General features: G+C 44.0%; 3 protein-coding genes across 9 annotated transcripts in view; 2 read left to right on the top strand and 1 right to left on the bottom strand.

The window, feature by feature from the left end:
- Nucleotides 1-1378, bottom strand: part of LOC146346773 (RING finger protein 151-like) — a 30698-nt gene extending 29320 nt beyond the window's left edge. Inside the window, exon 1 of one of the 2 annotated variants that reach the window (XM_084849124.1) lies at nucleotides 1181-1378. The gene's annotated coding sequence lies outside the window, so the exon portion shown is untranslated. The remainder of the gene's footprint in view (nucleotides 1-1180) is intronic. The other variant, XM_084849123.1, reaches the window with a different exon arrangement.
- On the top strand, nucleotides 1193-18275 carry FSBP (fibrinogen silencer binding protein). Of its 3 annotated transcripts, none has more exons than XM_084849119.1 (5): nucleotides 1193-1446; nucleotides 2860-3013; nucleotides 4697-4871; nucleotides 10837-11277; nucleotides 17328-18275. In XM_084849119.1, the coding sequence occupies exons 4-5, from the start codon at nucleotides 10907-10909 to the stop codon at nucleotides 17857-17859; spliced, it is 903 nt and encodes a 300-aa protein (XP_084705245.1). In that variant the 5' UTR covers nucleotides 1193-1446; nucleotides 2860-3013; nucleotides 4697-4871; nucleotides 10837-10906; the 3' UTR covers nucleotides 17860-18275. The 3 variants fall into 3 exon arrangements, with proteins under 3 accessions (XP_084705245.1, XP_084705246.1, XP_084705247.1); XM_084849120.1 differs by lacking the exon at nucleotides 1193-1446 and adding an exon at nucleotides 2621-2702; XM_084849121.1 differs by lacking the exons at nucleotides 1193-1446; nucleotides 2860-3013; nucleotides 4697-4871 and adding an exon at nucleotides 10497-10565.
- RAD54B (RAD54 homolog B) overlaps nucleotides 1203-18501 on the top strand; it is a 62619-nt gene continuing 45320 nt past the window's right edge. For 3 of the 4 annotated variants that reach the window (XM_084849118.1, XM_084849114.1, XM_084849115.1), the window contains exons 1-3: nucleotides 1203-1446; nucleotides 2860-3013; nucleotides 4697-4871. In XM_084849118.1, the coding sequence (XP_084705244.1) occupies nucleotides 2876-3013; nucleotides 4697-4871 (313 nt within the window). In that variant the 5' untranslated portion in view covers nucleotides 1203-1446; nucleotides 2860-2875. Of the gene's footprint in view, nucleotides 1447-2859; nucleotides 3014-4696; nucleotides 4872-17765; nucleotides 17815-18501 lie in introns of those variants that run through there. The other variant, XM_084849116.1, reaches the window with a different exon arrangement.

Raw genomic sequence — 18501 nt, forward strand, 5'->3', positions numbered from 1 at the left:
CTGGAGAAGACTCTTATGAGTCCCCTGGACTGCAAGGAGGTCCAATCAGTCCATCCTAAAGGAAATCAACCCTGAGTGCTCATTGGAAGGACAGATACTGAAGCTGAAGCTCAAATAATGCGAAGAGAAAACTCCCTGGAAAAAACCCTGATGCTGGGAAAGATTGAAGGCAAAAGGAGAAGGGGACGGCAGAGGATGAGATGGCTAGATAGCATCACCGATGCAATGAATATGAACTTGAGCACGCTCCGGGAGAGAGCGCAGGACAGGAAGGCCTGGCGTGCTATGGTCCATGGGGTCACGAAGAGTCGGACACGACTGAACGACTGAACAGCAACAAGAAGTAGGCGTAGGACTGTAGCCTTATGGCGCAATCCTATGCGGCCTACAACTGCCAGCCATGCTGGCTGGGGAATGCTGGGAATTGTAGGACTTTTTTTCTGTCTAAGCATGCATAGGATTGCACCTTCAGTGTGGCTGTGAATCTCACAGCCAAAGCAAAAAGAAGCATTCTATGCTGCTGTCTCCGTGCAATATGAGGATAAACATCTTCTGGCACTGGAATACGTGAGACCATTCAAACATGTTTTAAAACTAAACTAAAATGTTAAAATACGTTTTTCATATGAAATAAGACCCGAGTTAGAAAGAATATGAACTCCTGATCTTGCTGCTATTTTTTTTTTTTTTTGGTGTGTAGACAGGCTGCGGCCCAAACACAGCTATGCCCCAATCCTGCATTTCTCCATTGTTTTCAGTGGGCAGCTCTCACTTCCGTACCCGGAGTGAGGGAGAAGGCTCTTCTAAAGGAATCAGAAACTTCTATATCTCCGTGTTGTAGTGATTTGGGGTGCAATCCTATGCATTTTAGGCAGAAAAAAGTCCTACAACTCCCAGCATTCCCTGCCGGCTAGGGAATGCTGGGAGTTGCAGGACTTTCTTCCGCCTAAAATGCATAGGATTGCACCCTTACCCTATTTCTTCCTATCTCTATGATCTGCAGCCAGTCGGCGGGCCCCTTCGCTAGCCTCCCAACATGGTTGTCACCCTCGCCGGCTTGGTTTCCAAGCATCGCCGTAATTTCTGTCAAAGTAGAATAGGCTCGAGGCAGCGGGAAGGAGAGGAAGGCATTTTTGCGACAATATGCTTGACGGCCGCGCGTCGTTAGAGTGTACTGTACCAGGCATCCGACCATGTTGAAAGTGGCAAAACCATCAGCAGGGCGCGCGCAGCGGGGGACCTTCTCGTGACGCTCGCAGGTCTTAAGAGTGGCGACGGGGAGGCAAGGGCCGAGCATTGATTATTGGGCATGCGCAGTGGGGCGAGCGGAGCCCGCGGGCGGGAGCATGGCGTTAGTCTGTTGCGGCGAGGCGCGCATGCGCGGCTTAGCGAGCGGCTGGCAGGAGGAGAGGCTCTTCCGGCGTGGCGGGACGATTAAATCGTAGTGTAAGTCCGGTGTTGTGCTATGGCTACGGGGGGCAGGAGCGAAAGAGGGAGGTGGAGAGACTATGACTGGCCACGATTAGGTATCAAACAGCCAGCACAGGCATACCTTCATCTGGGGTTAACGATGTGGGCATTGTTATGTTTTTTAAACTATATCCACTTTGGAGGGCTTCTCCTTTTCAGATATGTATTTTCACAACCACGTTTGAAGGAGAAGGCAAAAGACACTCTGCACATTCTCAGAAGCAAATGGTTCAGCAATCAGTTGTAACAAGAAAGTTGATTTCCTTCAGTAGGAAAACCATCTTCTGCTCATGCTCAGAGGCATTTTGCTGTAGGACATTAAAGACATTATTTTGCTTCTGCACATGACCCAAAAGCCTGAGGTATCTTCAGGCAAGCTTACTTAGGGCACAATCCTATGCATGGTTAGACAGAAAAAATGTCCTACAACTCCCAGCGTTCCCCCAGCCAGTATGGCTGGCTGGGGGAATGCTGGGAATTGTAGGACTTTTTCTGTCTAAACATACATAGGATTGCACCCTTAGAAGATCTTATTGCCGGTCAGGGGCTAATGGTGAGCTCTATGTAGAACTGAACATATATGTAATCACCAAGTTTGAATGCCTTTGCTTGTATTTCTTTGTATTACTAACTGGTTGTGGGCAGTTTGGGTGGGATTCGATTGCTGGATGTGGGCAAGAATTTTAGGATGTGCCATAGATATCAGGATCATATTTATTTTACACATTTTACTGTATACATTATAATCCCCCCCCCCCCCCGTTTCAGTGCAAGAATTTCCAGGGTGGCTATGGCTGTCAACCAGTGCGGTGTAGTGGTTAGTGTTGGACTGGGATTTGGGAGATCTGGGTTCTAGTCTCCACTCAGCCATGAAGCTCACTGGGTGACTTTCGGTCATTCACGCTCTCAGCCTGACCTACCTCACAGGATGGTTGTGAGGCTAAAATGGAGTGGAGGAGGATCATGCAGTCACCTTGGGTTCCTTGCAAGAGGAAAAAAGTCAGGATATAAATGTTGTAATAGTAATAATAATTAAAAAATATTGCCTAACTTGTCAGATCTTTGGTCAGTGGATTAATCTGAGTTGCAACTGGAAGTGTCTGTTGTGAGATAGACTCAACAGTTTGTCTTTATGATTTCTAAACATTAGGAAAGCCATCCTGACAGTAAGAGATTTATTCAGCAGCAGAACAGAACTGCTTCCAGAGGTGGTGGTCTCTCCTTGGCTGGAGGTATTTAAACAAGAGTCTGGACAGCCATCTGTCAGGGATGCTGAGGTTGCATCCGGCATTGCAGATCCTGCATCCAGTGGGTGGTTGTACAAGAATACCTCCAGGGTCCCTTCCAAATCTATGATCTGCCACACACTTCTTTATTGCTATTTTTCAGGCCAGCAGAACTGAACATGAGACGATCAGCAGCCCCAAGTCAACTGCTGGGGAATTCAGCCAAAAAGCCGAGGTTTATACCTCCAGCAAAAACCCATATGGTATCTCTGAAGAAAGAATCTGAACACTCAGGCCCAGAAATTCAAATAGCTGAGGTAATATGTAAGGGGGGAGAAGGAAGCAAGTGTAGTATTATTACTAAATGCCAGCTGTGCTTCAAGAACCAGTGTTAATAATTCATGGAATCTGAGGAGGACTGAATTCTAACTTTTTTTCTATAGCCTAGTTCTGAGGCGATACATCTGTTTTTGAGCTAGACCACAGGTGGGAGATCACATGATCAAACACTCCTCTGCATACACAAATTTCCTCCACATAGAAAAATAGATGTCAGGGAGCACAGAGTTCTAGTGCAGCTGATATCTTTCTGTGTGCTTTCTATGTGAATGTTTCCCTGGGATTTTGCATTCTTCCCTCAGTCTACACGTGGAAAGGTCCTGAAATCATTCCTGTGCATTACAACATACGTAGGCAAACTGTTTGAAATATGGCTCCTCAGCTAAACAGAGGACATGCTGCATGTGCCCCAGATCTGCTCCAGAGGGGCTCCCAATCCTTTGGAACAGATTTGGGGTGTGTAGGGGGCTGCAGGGGAGAAGCGGAAAGCCATTCCACCAGTGGTTCTGTTCCGCTGGCAGAGCAACACCATTGGATACAACTAGGGATGTATGGATTTTGTTAAATCTGTTCCGTCTGTGTTTTGTGGATTGTCAGGTGCCTTCGTTCCATCATCCGCTCATTGATGGAATTGGACTTTTTAACCAGAATTTCATTCTACATTAGCACTAGTTCACATTAGAACAAATCCCACCCCCACCCCCGAAGTGAAAAAGCAGTCTGCTGAATCCACATGACTTGGAAAAAGCTGGTCTGCTGCGGAATCCACAGGTCGTATTTATAGAAATCCAAACTCTTGAATTGGTTGCAGATTTTTCTGACATCCCTATACAACCCAGTGCTAAGTATAGACCAAACCCACAAATACTTGATATGTTCTTTCAAAGTTCAGATGTGCAGAAGATCAGCATCGGCCATCTCAGTCCAGAAAAATCTTTTCCCTTCTTCAGACCTAGTTTCATTTGCCCTCTAAGCCCTATGGTGCTTTTCTGGGATTCTAAATTGCACAGGGAGGCTCTACACGAGTAGAGAAGGCTCCCTGCTTCAGAAGTTACCCCTCCAACTTGTCGAGGGCTATGAGGATGGCAGAAGGGTGGAGTGAGCATGCTTATTTTTGTTCTTCCCTGTCATGTGTTGATCAAACACAGAAATAGATTGCCTGAATTAGGGCTTTAGTTTCGTTTGGACTGATTGGAACGTTCATATGTTTTGTGGCCCAGTGTGCTTGCTGGACAACTTTACTACTTCCCAGAGGAGCCATCTCTGTTTCCAAAGTTCTCTATGGAAGGGCAGAGTAAGCTCTGTCAGCTGTTATCTTGGTCGGTGCCCCCTCCCCAATCTCAGAAGTGCTTCCATAGGCACTTCTAGGACAGTCACTCACAGCCCCAAATGTTGAGTTTGCTTAGATTAACAAGGCCAGGGGACACAGACAAGCCTCACTTAGCTTAGAAATTGAGGAGAGAGCATGGTTCAGGCTGGACTTCTAAAGTCTCTCCATAATACGTGAGCCTCCCTCCCTCTACAAGGCTGTCTCCTGCAACATACATCCATGAATTATTTCAGGTTTCATTATCTATATAAATAAGGGGGAAAGCTGCACATTAATTTTGATATTTTTGCATGAAAAACTGAATAATCTAGACTGTTTTGGTGCATTGTAGGTGGATGAGAGAAAACTGGATGGCTCAACATCAGTAAACGTTTGTTCTGCAACTTCTGGCTTCAGTTCTACTGTGGCTGTGAAATCTGATCAAGGAGAATTTTCCTCTCAAAAAAATAATGAGGAGAATTGCCATTTGGAAACTGGAGCGAAATCGGTATATAGAACTAAAACAGGTAAGATAACTCATATTTGATATCTTGATATATAAATTGGAGTAGCTTTTAAAATGACTTCTGGGGAAAAGCTGACAGAAATTGTGGAGCATTTGTTTCAGGTCGACATCCCTCAGGGATGGTGATGTCAATTTTTAGGTCCGCAAAGTGAGGGAAGGGTAAAACTTGAATATACAGAAACGAATTTTAAAAAGACTAAATGCAATTCTCAGAGGTCTGATGATTTAAAAAAAAAAAATTGAACACAACATGTTTTGGAATGAAGAACACCTTCTTCAGGGGCAATCTTAGATATCCACATTCTAGGAACAGGCCAGCCAGCTTCCAAAGATAGTGGCCTCTTACACCATCAGGGGAAACATATATTCAAGTCATGACCAAGAGACAAAATTTCTATTTACAATAAACAACAGTGTTTCAGAATATTTAGCTGAGGAGGTGACTCTGACTTAGGGTAGTCCAATTTCCACAGCGGACTCCACTTTGAGTGTTGACCTATCATTGTGATATTTACAGGATGGAGGATACGGGGAAGCCCGCAGCTATGGCTAGCAAAGGTCCCTTCTGAGCTCCAGCCCTAACCCATAGCATGATTATATTAGAACAGATGTTGGGGGCGTGGCAGGAACCTGGAGAGGTGAACTGCTGACTATTTCAAGTTTCATTCAGTTCTCAAATAATTGTGAAGTGTCTGGGCTGAAGTCTACTTCCTCTTTAGCATCCCAACCTTAATTATGCATGGTGTGGGGAAAAAAAATGCTTGAACTGGGGGGTGGTCATCCAATAAAGCTGAATGGTGGGAGATTCAGGACCATGAAAAAGAAGTACTTCTTCACATTAGTTAAACTGGAATCACTAACACAAGATATAGTGGTAGCCACTAACTTGGATGGGTTTAGACAAATCATGGAGGGTAGGGTTATCAATGGCTACTAGTTATGATACCTATATATTACCCACTATAGGAGGCAGGGTGCCTCTCAATACCAGTTGCTGGGAACGTGAGTGGGAAGGTGTTGTTACACTCACGTCCTCCTTGTGGGCTTCCCCTGGACATCTGGTTGGCCACTGTGGGAACAGATTGCTGGACTAGATAGGCCTTTGGTCTAAACCAACATGTTTTCTTATATTCTTATGGTGATGGTTAGATACAGGTTCTGTTGGCCCAAACGTCAGACTTTTGTTACCGAAGCTGAAATGGAAATTATATTAAATATTAAACCTGTGGGCCATTGCAATGATAGAATTCTAATTTACGTAATTAAATTTTGTTGCTGCTGCTGCTGCTACAAGAGTGGTATTCAAATCAACTGACTTTTGGCTAAATTCATACTTTGCATGTATAATTGCAGTGAGCCTTGTGCACTTTGGTGGGTGAAGATGATTTTGTTGTCTTTGGCAGCTTATGATGACTGAGTCTTTATTTACTTATGAAGATTATGTGGAACATTGTCAACGGTTCTTCAGAGGACTGAGAATACCAAAAAGTCACATCATTTGTGGTGAATGGTGCTATTTAACAAATTGCGGAAGTTGATTACAGATATGGAGCCCTGGATTTGGTCCATATAAGGACCAAAGAAGACACCTTATACTGAGTCAGGCAATTAGTCTATTTAGCTCAGTATTGTCTACACACTGACTGGCAGCAACTTTCCAGAGTTACAGACTGGGGTATTTCTCAGCCCTACCTGGAGATGCCAGGGATTGAATGTGGAACTGTCTGCATGCAAAGCATATACTCTACCACTGAGTTATGGCTCTGAACAGTGCCACAGGAGTGATGCCACAATATAAATAGTGATGTGGTTTCTAGCGCTCATAGGATTGGCTTGCCGGCTCCAGACTTCCAAAGAACACTTGACTTAAATTATTTGTGTTTCCAAGAATTCCAGTAGGAGCATCTTTTCTTGTTACAGTGCTACAGTGATGGGAGAACTTCTCCCATCACACCATTCCCTGACCTTAATATATTAGATCGGAGCTGGGCAACCTGTGGCCCTCCAGTTGTTTTCACCTATGATTCCCATCAGCCCTACCCAGCATATTCAATGGTGGGGAATGACAGGAGTTGCAGTCCAACAACATATGGAGAACCACAAGTTGCTCACCCCAATAACAGAAGCACAAGAAAAGGCCACCTTGCAAATCCAGGCGTTCATGGTCAGCTACGGACATTTAGTTGGGGGAAATCAATGCGACTGACTTCTGAGTAGAATGCATGGGATTGCGCTGTATAAGTAGTAAGGCACTTCTTGAAACCAGGATCTTCACCATATTACTAAATGAAAGAGCATTTCATCTACAGGATTCTGTGTGTGCTCTGGAAGCCCCCGATTTTTAGTGCCTTTCTAGAATAGGGAGAGCTTGCTATGCTCAGGGATCAAAACTTCTGTGATCTGCTGAGTAGGCTGAGTTTAAAGTGTATCCATTGAAAAATGAAGTTAAGATATATATTTTCATCTAGCGGTGGACATGACACAGATGTGTTTTCTGCATTGTGCCATATTGAGATGGTGTGTGTCCGCCTTTTATCCTAAATATAAAGCTGATTAGATCTTGCTGTCTTTTAACATGCCCTTTCAGATTTGTTTTTCTGTCCATCCTGTTTGATGCTTGCTATGAGTGCTGCATTGGATGAACAGTACTTTTATGAAGGTTTTATTTTATATAAGCTTTCTTGTTTAGGCAGGCTTTTGGCTTGCATAATAATTCTGCTGGGTTTCTTGGGTTTTTGTGGTTCCCTTGCTTTTTTACCTGATGATCTTCTGTTAAATTTTAAAATTTGGGGGTTTTGTGATCCTGTTCTTAAGTGCCTGTATTTGTTAGCCACGTTGAATGGTTTACCTGGGAGTAAGCCCCATTGAACTCAGATTTACTTCTGAGTAGACATGTGCAGAATTGCTCTCACAGTATTGAACTAGGAAGGTTGAATATAAATATTCCGAATGTATAAATAAAAAAATATTCCATTCAGATCTGATATACTTGGTTAGACATACTTTGCTGAAATATTTGCACATACCTAACATTCCACAAAGTTATTATGTCAGATTGCATCCGTTGTAGGCGGATACTTCTTAATATCCTTGAACTATGTTGTATCTTCCTAGTCTGTAACAGAGCTCTCTGTTCCACAATATATGAAAGAAAACTAACAAAAACTGAATATTCTGTTTATGCATAGACATATATTATTTATTACATAATGTCATTACATTTTTATTCCATCCTTCCTCGAAAGAGCTTGGAGGGAGCTGCTGTTCCCCTTTTATCATTATGACAATTCTGTGAGGGAGGTTAAGGGCACAATCCTATGCATGTTTAGACAGAGAAAAGGCCTACAACTCCCAGCATTCCCCAGCCAGCCTGGCTGGGGAGTGCTGGGAGTTGTAGGCCTTTTATCTGTCAAAACATGCATAGGATTGTGCCCTTAGTTGAGAAATAGTACTTGGTCCAAGCTTGAGAAGCTGAACAGGGATTTGAACTGAGGTCTCCCCAGCTCTAACCAAAGTCCAGAGTCTAACTGCTACACTACACCATACTGACTCTGTGTGAACTCACACAACATATAGATTTGTAAGTGCTAAGTTAGTGAATATTAGAGATTTTGTTTGTCTATTTAGAAACTTTTATTTTTACTTCCCCAGAACTATATTCCCATACAGGTCTACAGGAAATCATATTTCAGGACTCTGCTTTCATTTGCTTGGGCTTAAACATGACTTAATAAAACTGCCAGCAAAAATATACACAATATTAATATAGTTAACAACTGGGTTTGTGCGGGGCGGGGGGATTCCTTGAAGCTTCCTACAGTAGATAAGGATAGTAAGTTTTTAATTTGTTTATATTGGCATGTTGTTGTGTTATTTGTTCTATGTCATTACAAGGATTTGTATTTTATATAATGTATTTTAATGGTTTTTAATTTTTGTAAACTGCCCAGAGAGCTTCAGCTATCGGGTGGTATAGAAATATAATAAAGGAAAGGAAAGGAAAGGAAAGAATGGCTTTTAAATTTAAAGAAGCAAAGGAAGCCGTGTTGGGCCATAAGAAAAATTCCAGAATCCACAGTCAGGTAATACCTTTTATTAGTGAATAAACTTTAGTGTTCTCCAGAACTCTTCATCAGGCGGGATAATAAGCGGGGGGGGGGGGGGGGCTGGCTGGCTGGCTGGCTGGCTTGAAGTTGTAGCCACAAAGTCTGCATTTGGTCACAAAGTCTTAAAGTGGAAGAGTAGGAGGAGATAGCAGACTTAAATGGATTAGGCTAGGTGCTATGCAGGTTTCAGGTTGCATCTAGGACTGCTGGGACAAAGAAACACTCACAATGGCTGATCCCCCCCCACCCTTTTCGAAAATATCAAAACCAGCTGTTACCTGGATCTGTCTCTAGCCTTAAGTGAAACAGAGCTTCTTTGTTAGGTAGCAAAGAAAATTAAAGAGAAACATGCCTTTGTTAGATTTGCATCTCTTCCAGCTTTCTTGGTTTAAAATATTTTGTTTGGGCAGGAAAGAAATCTGAATGTCTGTCTTATAGGCACAGGGCAGGTTGCACTATATTCTTATCTCATAATTTATCTTTGCAACAACCCAGGGATGCAGGTTTAGCGAAGAGATAGTGCTTTCTCTTTGCTAAACCTCTAGTCCCTTTCTGGAGTAGGTCTCCCAAGTCCAGCAGTTTCTTTAGTCCCCTATTAATGTGCATGTCCCGAGAGAGAATGTTGTGTGGGCTTACAAACAGTAGTTTAAAAGTTGATGTTTTCCATTTCTAGAATGACCGGATTTCTCACAGCCTTCCCCAACCTGATGCCCTCCAGATGTGTTGGACTTCCCAGCCAGGGTCCCCATAGCTGGGGGTGATGGGATCTGTAGTCCAACACATCCGAAGGCCACCAGGTTGGGAAATCCAGACCGAAGTGGGCTGCAGTCCACGAAAGCTGATGCTGGAATAAATGTGTTTGTCTTTAAGGTGCCACAAGACTCTTTGTTTTTTTTTGCTGCAATAGACTAACACAGTCACCCTCTGGAAACTGTCTTTATTACGTGCCCCATGAGAGATGTTTCTCCGCCACAAGCCCACTGAACGGGGGTCACGGGTGGTGTAAGTTGGGCCAACTTTGAAAGGGGTACGGCCGCAAGGGTTGGCAGGCGGTGCAAAGAACTTGGTTTGGTGTTTTCTGCCCTCTTGTTCGTGCACTCATCCTGTCGGGCGACTGCCTCTTTAAAAAGTGTGTGCGTGTGTGTGCGGGCGGGCGGGAGAAGTGAGGCGCACACTGCAAAGTGCTGGGGAAGCTTAGCTTTGCTGTGAAGCCTGAGCCCTGAGTGAAACCTAACTAGCTAGGCGATATGCAATTCCTGATTGACAGCAGGACTAGCATTATGCAAATAGTTCCAGAGAGAACAGCAGCTCAGAGCTGTGATCAGGGGCTCTGTTAGGGATCTCTCTACACACGCTGGCTCCCAAATCCCCCGGCTTGCCGTGGCTGTTCTTGTTTTTCAGTCCTCTTTTTGCTGTGGTGGTTCGGCTTAACAACCAATAAATGATGCCCCCCCCCCCCCAAACACACACAAGTTGTTGCTTTCTTGGACATGAATAAATCCAATCTTCCGTGCAGTTTCAGTTTCTGTCAGCTCAAAGGATGTGCGTGAGCTTGTTAACTCAGGATGAATTGGGTAATATTTAGCAGGGTAATGCGCTAATCTTTAAACCTTTATGTTTTCAATCCCAGTGTATGTATGGGGGGGGGGGGAACTCTTGACACAAAAAGTGTGTGTGTTTTGCCTGCTGCTTCTCGTCTCCTTCAGTCTGAAGCCTTATGTAGGTCAGGCTTGGCTTAAGCAGATTTCCTGAACCTGCGTCAGCTTAAGCTGGAGGAATTTTAATAAACCCTCCCTTGTAGGCGGGGGCCTAAATGAGACAAGCCTAGTTAAGCCTGATCTTTTTCTGTTTGTGAAAAAGAGCCGAGGAGAGCTAGGATCGGCGTGGTGGTTTCAGGAACTGCTGCTGTTGCTTCAAGCTGGAGAGGACGATGGTTGGGAAGGCCCGGTCCTCAAATTTTACCTTATCTGAAAAGCTCGATTTGCTGAAACTTGTCAAGCCCTATGTCAAAATTCTCGAAGAGCACACCAACAAACACTCGGTCATAGTGGAAAAAAACAAATGCTGGGACATCATAGCTGACAACTACAATGCCATTGGGGTTGACCGCCCGCCTCGCACCGCGCAGGGCCTGCGCACGCTGTACAAGCGGCTCAAGGAGTACGCCAAGCAGGAGCTTCTGCAGCAAAAGGAGAGCCTTTCCGATTACAAAAGCTACATCTCTGAGCCCACGAAGAAAGTGGTCGAGATGATCCCCCAGATTTCCAGCGTGTGTTTGAGAGAGAGGAACAACCTGCCCTGGTAAGTGGTGTTTCCCTTGCGCCTCAGTGGCAACTATAGCACCTCCTGTCTTCTTGGCCGGCCCTTGTTTAAGCCAGCCTTAGGAAACGTGGGAAAGTGCTGTGGCTCAAGCTGGTGTATATTTTACATGTTATTTACTTAGGTAATAATAATAAGGGCTGACCTTTGTGTTCAACTTCCAGCTCTGTTTCAAAGATCTTTATTGTCAGACCTTTGGCAAGTGACGGTTAAGAAAGAATCCAAGTGAAATAGGACTCCAACTTTTACCCCTCCCCTTTTAATAGGCATAGCATTCAAACACTGACCAAGGGAAAGGCTGTTCTACATTTAAGGTAGTACTGCAGTATCTGCCTGCCTACGGAAGCTGATGCCTGTTTTGGATAAAATCTACATAAAGTAGAGTTGGAGAACAAAGAAGCCTCTCTCTCTCTCTCTCTCCCCCCCCCTTTCTGTTTCTCTCTTTCTCTTTCTCTCCCCCGCTAGTACAGTGTGCCCCATCAAGGATTATGTTAATCTCCTAGGTGGAACACATTTTAACTGAATTTAGACCTTTGAGAAGGTTTTACTTGATATGTGCCCATGCCTATGGATTGCTTTAAAAATAATAATCATTCTTTTGCATTCTCGGAGGCCAGAATGCAGATAAAAGCTTTAATTTAAACTGTAAACAAGAGCGCATGGAGTACATTTATGAGGTTTGGGCACACACATCTTGGAACACTGCAGTCACACAAAATCTTTCATTTTACAGCCGCCTTTTCGTGTTTAATCAAATCAGAGCCTGTCTAGATTTGAGCCAGACATAGAACAGGGTAGGCTGTTTTTCAAGCTCCCTCACAGGGACTTTGCTAATGCTCCCCTCCCCCTCCGCAACTGACTTGCAACACAGGGCTGCCGCTCAGATGCTTCCCAGGTCAGATTTATCCTGTGCCTGGATGTTGTAGATATTTTTTTAAAACTAAGGAAAAGTGAACAGCTCTTTTCCTTGCTCCTGTCCTGTCATAAACCATTTAAATTCACATCACTTACTGTGCAAAACAAATATGTTAGTCTGAGTTTCCAGGGAAGCCGGCATCAGTGTGCATGCTGGCCAGTCCTTGATTTGTGCTGCCTCTGTTTGTGTTGAATGGTCCCACTTGTCCAAATCCCACCATGGTAGACGCTCTAAAAATAACAGCATGTAGGCAGCAGGCCTTTTGTTGTACAGATTCTGCACCAGCTATGGCTAAATAAATTACAATAAAAATGCAGTCCTACATGTCTGCTCGGAGGTGAGCACCAATGAGTTCCGTGGGATTTGCTCCCATGTAAGTGTGTGCCGGATTGCAGCCTAAGTGCTGCAGCAGTTTCTTGGAAGAGGGGGGAGGGCTTTCCGCAATATTAAGACTGAAACGCTCAGCACAGGCCAGGAGCATTGCACCAGCTTTGTGTGGTTGGATGTTCTCTTACTTCAGCCATTGAACCACTACAGCAGGTGTTTTGGATCTTGCTAATTTTGCAATAGGGGAAATGGGTAGGTTTACATTTGAGTAAGGACCGCTGCAATGCACCTTACAGTGTATTTTATTCCTGTTTAGTTCACTGCTTTGGGCGCTGTGTGAACAGCGCAAAAAGGCAGGATATTCATTTTTTATTTTTTATTTTAAATATAGGATTGATGACTGGTGCAGAGGTGAAGGGTTATGGGAATTGTAGCCAAACACCATTGGACAGCACCAGGTTGAAGAAGGCTGTACTACCCAGTTTTCAGTTGCCCATTTGTTATGACCCCAAGCTGTGCTTTCCTCTTTTCTTTTTGAATGTCCTGAACGGCACTTAGACTGAAATCGCTGTGTCTTTAGCTTCCATAGAAATGTTGGGAAATATTGCACTGGGATTGTTTTGCTCCCTCTTTGCTAAGTAGTAGAAAGTTCAGGGCAGCCTTTATGGGGCCAATCACCTGCAAGGGGAAGAGAGCGTTGGTGTCAGCCAAAGGAATAACCTGGGGCTAATGTGCAAATGTGAATAATAGAATCCCAATTTTTTTTAAAGAAAGGTCCTTGAAGGGGAAGAGTTTTGAGTGGAGCAGTGGGGACAGGGAGGGGAGGTGCTTTTAAGCCTTTCCTTGTCCACCTTTTCTCTACTCCTAATCACCACCCCATACCATGTTTACCGTTATGAGGTTCAAAATGCTTGGTTACATATTGTTTGGACCCCATGGCAGAGGGAAGCCACTGGTGGGGGAATTTGTAGTGGAGAAATGGCAGGTGGGGAAGGGGATTTAACACCCCCCTGCTGTTGCTTCTCTCAAAATCCCCCTACCAAAGCTGCTTTTCTTTAAAAACACCAGTGTCAGGACTACATGTAATATGTAGTTAAGAGTGAGTAAATGAATAAGCATAACATAAAAAAGAGTGCCGGCCTCAGGACTGAATACTCAGGAGTCCTTGTTCTCCCCCTGCCAAAACAGCTCTTAGCTCCATCCCTGGGCTTGCAGCGTTTCTCAAGTACCTGCATTCTGTTTTTACAAGAGCACCTGCACTGTCCATATAACTGACTCATCAAACAGGTTTGGGCCACCAGGGTGAAATATAACATGCAGCTGTTACCCAACAAATGTGCCAAAGACATCCGCTCCATTATTAAAGCGAGTCATGGTAGCATTAGTCTGCCCGTATCAATATATACCATGTTTGGAGGTATTACAGATTTAGGAATCCAGAGTTCTCAGCCATGTGGCATCCAGCAAGTTGAGGGTCAGTTAGATCTGACAGAACAGTGACTCATAGCAAACAGATGCTTGGTGGGTTCTGAATACGAACCTCTCTACAGCAACTGCCTTTTCTCACTTTTCAGTAGAGGTGCCCTCACTCTGCTAGACAAAACCTTCTTTCTTGCAGTTTATGATTTTAATGTGAATCTGTGCTTTAGGGAGCAGGGAGCACACTCTGAAAGTATTTCGTGAGATGTACAGTACAATTCTGCAGCCTGGTTCTCATTTTGACCCTTTATTTTCCATGGTTGTGTTAATATAATAAGTGATATTTCCAGGTTCCAGAATTGGGGGTCTGAATATTATCCCCCCAGTTAGCACTTATTTTCTTGTATCTTAGTTTTCATAGATGCTTATTTAAAAAAATGATGACAAGCTAAGATGGTGCCATACTGGCGGTGCATCACCAAGTGCTACCTGCTGGCTTTTATAGCTGCCCAGCAGTTTGCTGGTCAATCTGCTAGTGGGCTTGAGTCACAACAGATTCCCTCCTCTCCAGTGCTAGACTCAATCTATACCTGGGTCTAAATGGGTTGGGGTGAGGAGAGATGTAGTAATCAGAGCAGGGACACACTCACTGGTCGGCATCTTCAGCAGCCTCTCCTCCCCAGTGGTGTAGCAGTAAATTTTGAAATGCAGGCTCCCATTATAATAGCCCCCATAGCTAAGCCCCTAAGAAGAATCCATAGTCTCCCCCCTCCCACCCTCCCGGATATCTATATTGGAGGTAATACTCTGGTTTTAAAAAATCCATCATAAAACATGGATATCTAAAAAGAAACCACTAATAAAATCTCACAATTAAGTTTATAGAGATGACTCCGGTCCTATTCATAAAGTAAGCTCCACTAAAACGGAGGGAGTGGAACTTACTTTTGACTACATAGGTTCAACCTGTAAAACAGGTTGAGCTTTATCAGAATATCTTCAGCTGGCTGAAATGCAACCTCTATCTTTAAATTAAAAATACAAACACTCTTACAAAGAAGTGTTGCCTTGTTTGTGAAGTAGAAACACCATCAAAGAAAAGTAAAGAAACATCCGACAAGCGTATGATTATTTTCCTAATTTCTGACTTCCGCTATAGTAATCTGTCACGAACCTTAGTAAAACTTGAAAGCCTTGTTATCACCTCATTTTCTTGTCAGAGCAAGAGAGTTGCTTTGGTGCTCTAGTAGGTGACATCATTGTTCCTGCTCCGAAAAGAGTCCCTGGGCTTCACTCCCTGGCTTGCTCTCTTTACTTCCCCACCACTGCACTCACTAACCACCATACCTTTGAGAGCCCTCTGAAAAGGCAAGAGAGATTTATAGCTGTTTCCAGGTGCTACCTAACCCCGTGAAAGGTGGATCTCTATTCTCCCCCTCACCCCATCCTCTGGAAAGGGCAGGGTCATTCACTCACTGGTGCTGGACTGGGACACACTGGAAAGCCGCTCCAGTCTCTCTCACTGCTTCTGAGTGCTGCCCAGCCCAGCACCAGGTGAGTGACTGATCCCCTCCCAAGTGCTCTGCAGGTGTCAGAACACTTAAGATAAGGGGGAGGGGTTGGAGCAGCCACAGGTTATGGATGACTACTCAGGCCAGGCAAAATATTTGGGCCCCCGCTGTTGGGTTTTGAGTCCCAAAAAACTATATTAGGGTAACAGCTTTATCAGGCCAGCTCAAGGTCACAAAATATGTGTAAGCTTCTGAGTTCTCCAGATCCTCTTCATCCGGCAATGCAGGATGCTTCTCATGAATAATGGATGCTGGAGGATAGATGGGGAAGGAAACGCGTTGAGGTAAAACATTCTTCAGGCCCTTAGGAAAGGAAGCCATATTAGGTCCATGGAATTAGACCAACAGGAATAATTAAGATCTTATTCCTCTCTCTCCGTTCACCATTCACTTGGTGTATAAAATAATCTTCTGCGCTCCTCTCTTTTTCCTCTGTATTTCTTTTTTACTTCTTTCACTTGATCAGCTCTCCCTAACCAGGTGTCTTCCAGATGTGTTGAACTGCAACTCCCAGCATTCCCAGCCAGCATGGCTGGGAGATGCAGTTCCGCACATCTAGAGGGCACCTGGTTGGGGAAGGCTGCACTAGGTTTTATTATTCACCCTGTGACAGAACGTTACTTCTACATAATCTTTGCACCTCTCACAGTGGCAGCGGCACCTCTGCATGTCAATAACTGTGATGTTTTTGGTCTCTCCCTCTCTCTCTCTCTCTCTCTCTGTCTCTCTCTCAAAGGCTAGCTCACAACTGGCTTAAACAGGGGTCCCCAATTTTGAGGGGCTGATGGGCTCATCTGGAATTTTGAGACTGTGTTGTGGGTGCTCTCACAAAATGGCTGCCATGGGGGCTTGCCATTCAATATCATACTGCCTTTATACAAATCTATGGTGTAACTACACTTAGAATACTGTGTACAGTTATGGTCACCACACCTAAAAAAGTATATTGTTTAGCTGGAAAAAGTGTGGAAAAGGGCAACTGAAATGATCAAGGGGCTGGAGCATCTCCCCTATGAGGGAAGGTTACAACAGCTGGGATTGTTTAGCTTGGAGAAAAGGAGAGTAAGAGGAGACAGAGGTGTACAAAATTATGCATGGTGTGGAGAATGTGGATAGAGAGACATTTTTCTTCCTCTCTCATAATATTAGAACCCAGGGACATCCCATGAAGCTGAATGATGGGAGATTCAGGAAAGATAAAAGGAAGGATTTCTTCACACAGTGCATAGTCAAACTATGGAATTCACCACCACAAGATATAGTGGTGGCCACCAATTTGGATGGCTTTAAAAGGGTGTTAGACAAATTCCTGGAAGAGAAGGCTATCAATGGCTACTAGTCCTGATGGCTATGTGCTACCTCCAGTACCAGAGGCAGTGAGCCTATGTACACCAGTTGCTGGGGAAGATGGGCGGGAGAGTGCTCTTGCACTTGTGTCCTGCTTGTGGGTTCCCAGTCATCAGCTGGTTGGGCACGGTGTGAACAGAATGCTGGACTACATGGACCCTTGTTCTGATCCAGCATGGCTCTTCTTACGTTCTTAAGTTCTTATTCACATAATGGCTGCCACAGTGGGCATGGTCAGTCACAAAACACCCATTTCCTAGATGGCAAACTGGTGAGAGTAAAAGAAAAGTAACTTGCCCAGGACCTTTAAAAATCAGGAGGGGCGGCAAGCCTGGCAGGCGTCAAGGGAGGTGTACGCAATAAAGACAAACGTAGAAATTTGTCTTTATAGTGGACAGAGAAGACCCGTTCTGTTTTCTGCTAATGACTAAAATATGGTCTGTCTGTTTTAGTGCTGCCCTGGAAAAAGAAACCATTGCTACTACGAGCTCACCACAGCCAGTGCTGGAGCACCACCCTGCAGCTATCACACTGGAGCTGGATCAGGAGGAGGAGGAGGATGTCAAGCCACCTCCATCACTGATTGTAGAGTTACAAACACAGGAGAGCTTAGAGCAAAGAGAACAGCAACATTTGGTCCATGTCCTGGAGAGATCTCCTTCGACGTCCCTGTCTTCTGTGGATATAAGAATGCTTTCTCCATCCCCTATCTCCAGAAGAGATGAATTTTTCAGGCTTGAAAGCGGGGAACGATTTAGGCCAGCATGTGGTGGGTATGATCCACAAATGTTGCAAATGCTAAAAGAAGAGCATAACATAATTTTGGAAAATCAGAGGAAAATTGGGCTTTATATCCAAGAAAAAAGAGATGGCTTGAAAAGAAGGCAGCAGCTGGAAGAAGAGCTACTAAGAACCAAAATTAAAGTAGAAAAGTTAAAGGTAATACGGCTACGTCGTGATCTTCCTGAATTCAACAGTCTTTGAATATTTAGCAGTTTTGCTGCATAAAACCAGGGTTATTTCATACTTCTTTTTGATCTAGAAAAGATGATTTACTACATTTATTTGGATGGATCAAAAGCCAGCCTTGGAGGGTTTCAGGGGGAAGAGTGCATGTTTTTTCCATTTTGCTTTTCATGCACATTTGCAAAAAATTCAAAGCCATCTTTCACTGGTCTTCCCAGGTTTTTTGATTTGAAGTAGAACCAGATCTAAGACTTAAAAAAAAAAAAATCCTTCGAAATCTTGTGATCATATTACTGTTAGCAAAAGCAGATGATTTATGCAGCTGTTGTAAAAATGCTGATTTTATTCATATCATTTTTTCCCCCTGGAGTGATTCTTACCTGCCCGTTTAAAATATTCATTTATTTGTGGGTCAATAAACATACTCAAAGTCAAGAAAAAAGGCTGTTTTTCTTTGTTTCCTTCTTTTCATAAAACATGTGGTAATTGCTGTTGCTCAAATGCAGTCTTACCCTGTCAGGAAAAGCAAAGAAAGGAATTTCTGGGAGGGTATTTTGATGCTGCGCTGAACAGAGGGAATATGCATTCACAATGTTTTATAACATATTTCTCAAAGCAGTAAGTGGCTAAGAATAAGAATTTGTATCTGCTTTTTTTCTC

Source organism: Heloderma suspectum, chromosome 4 (genome assembly GCF_057233095.1).
Source record: "Heloderma suspectum isolate Gila_16-S chromosome 4, 16-S_ref, whole genome shotgun sequence".
Lineage (NCBI taxonomy): Eukaryota > Metazoa > Chordata > Lepidosauria > Squamata > Helodermatidae > Heloderma > Heloderma suspectum.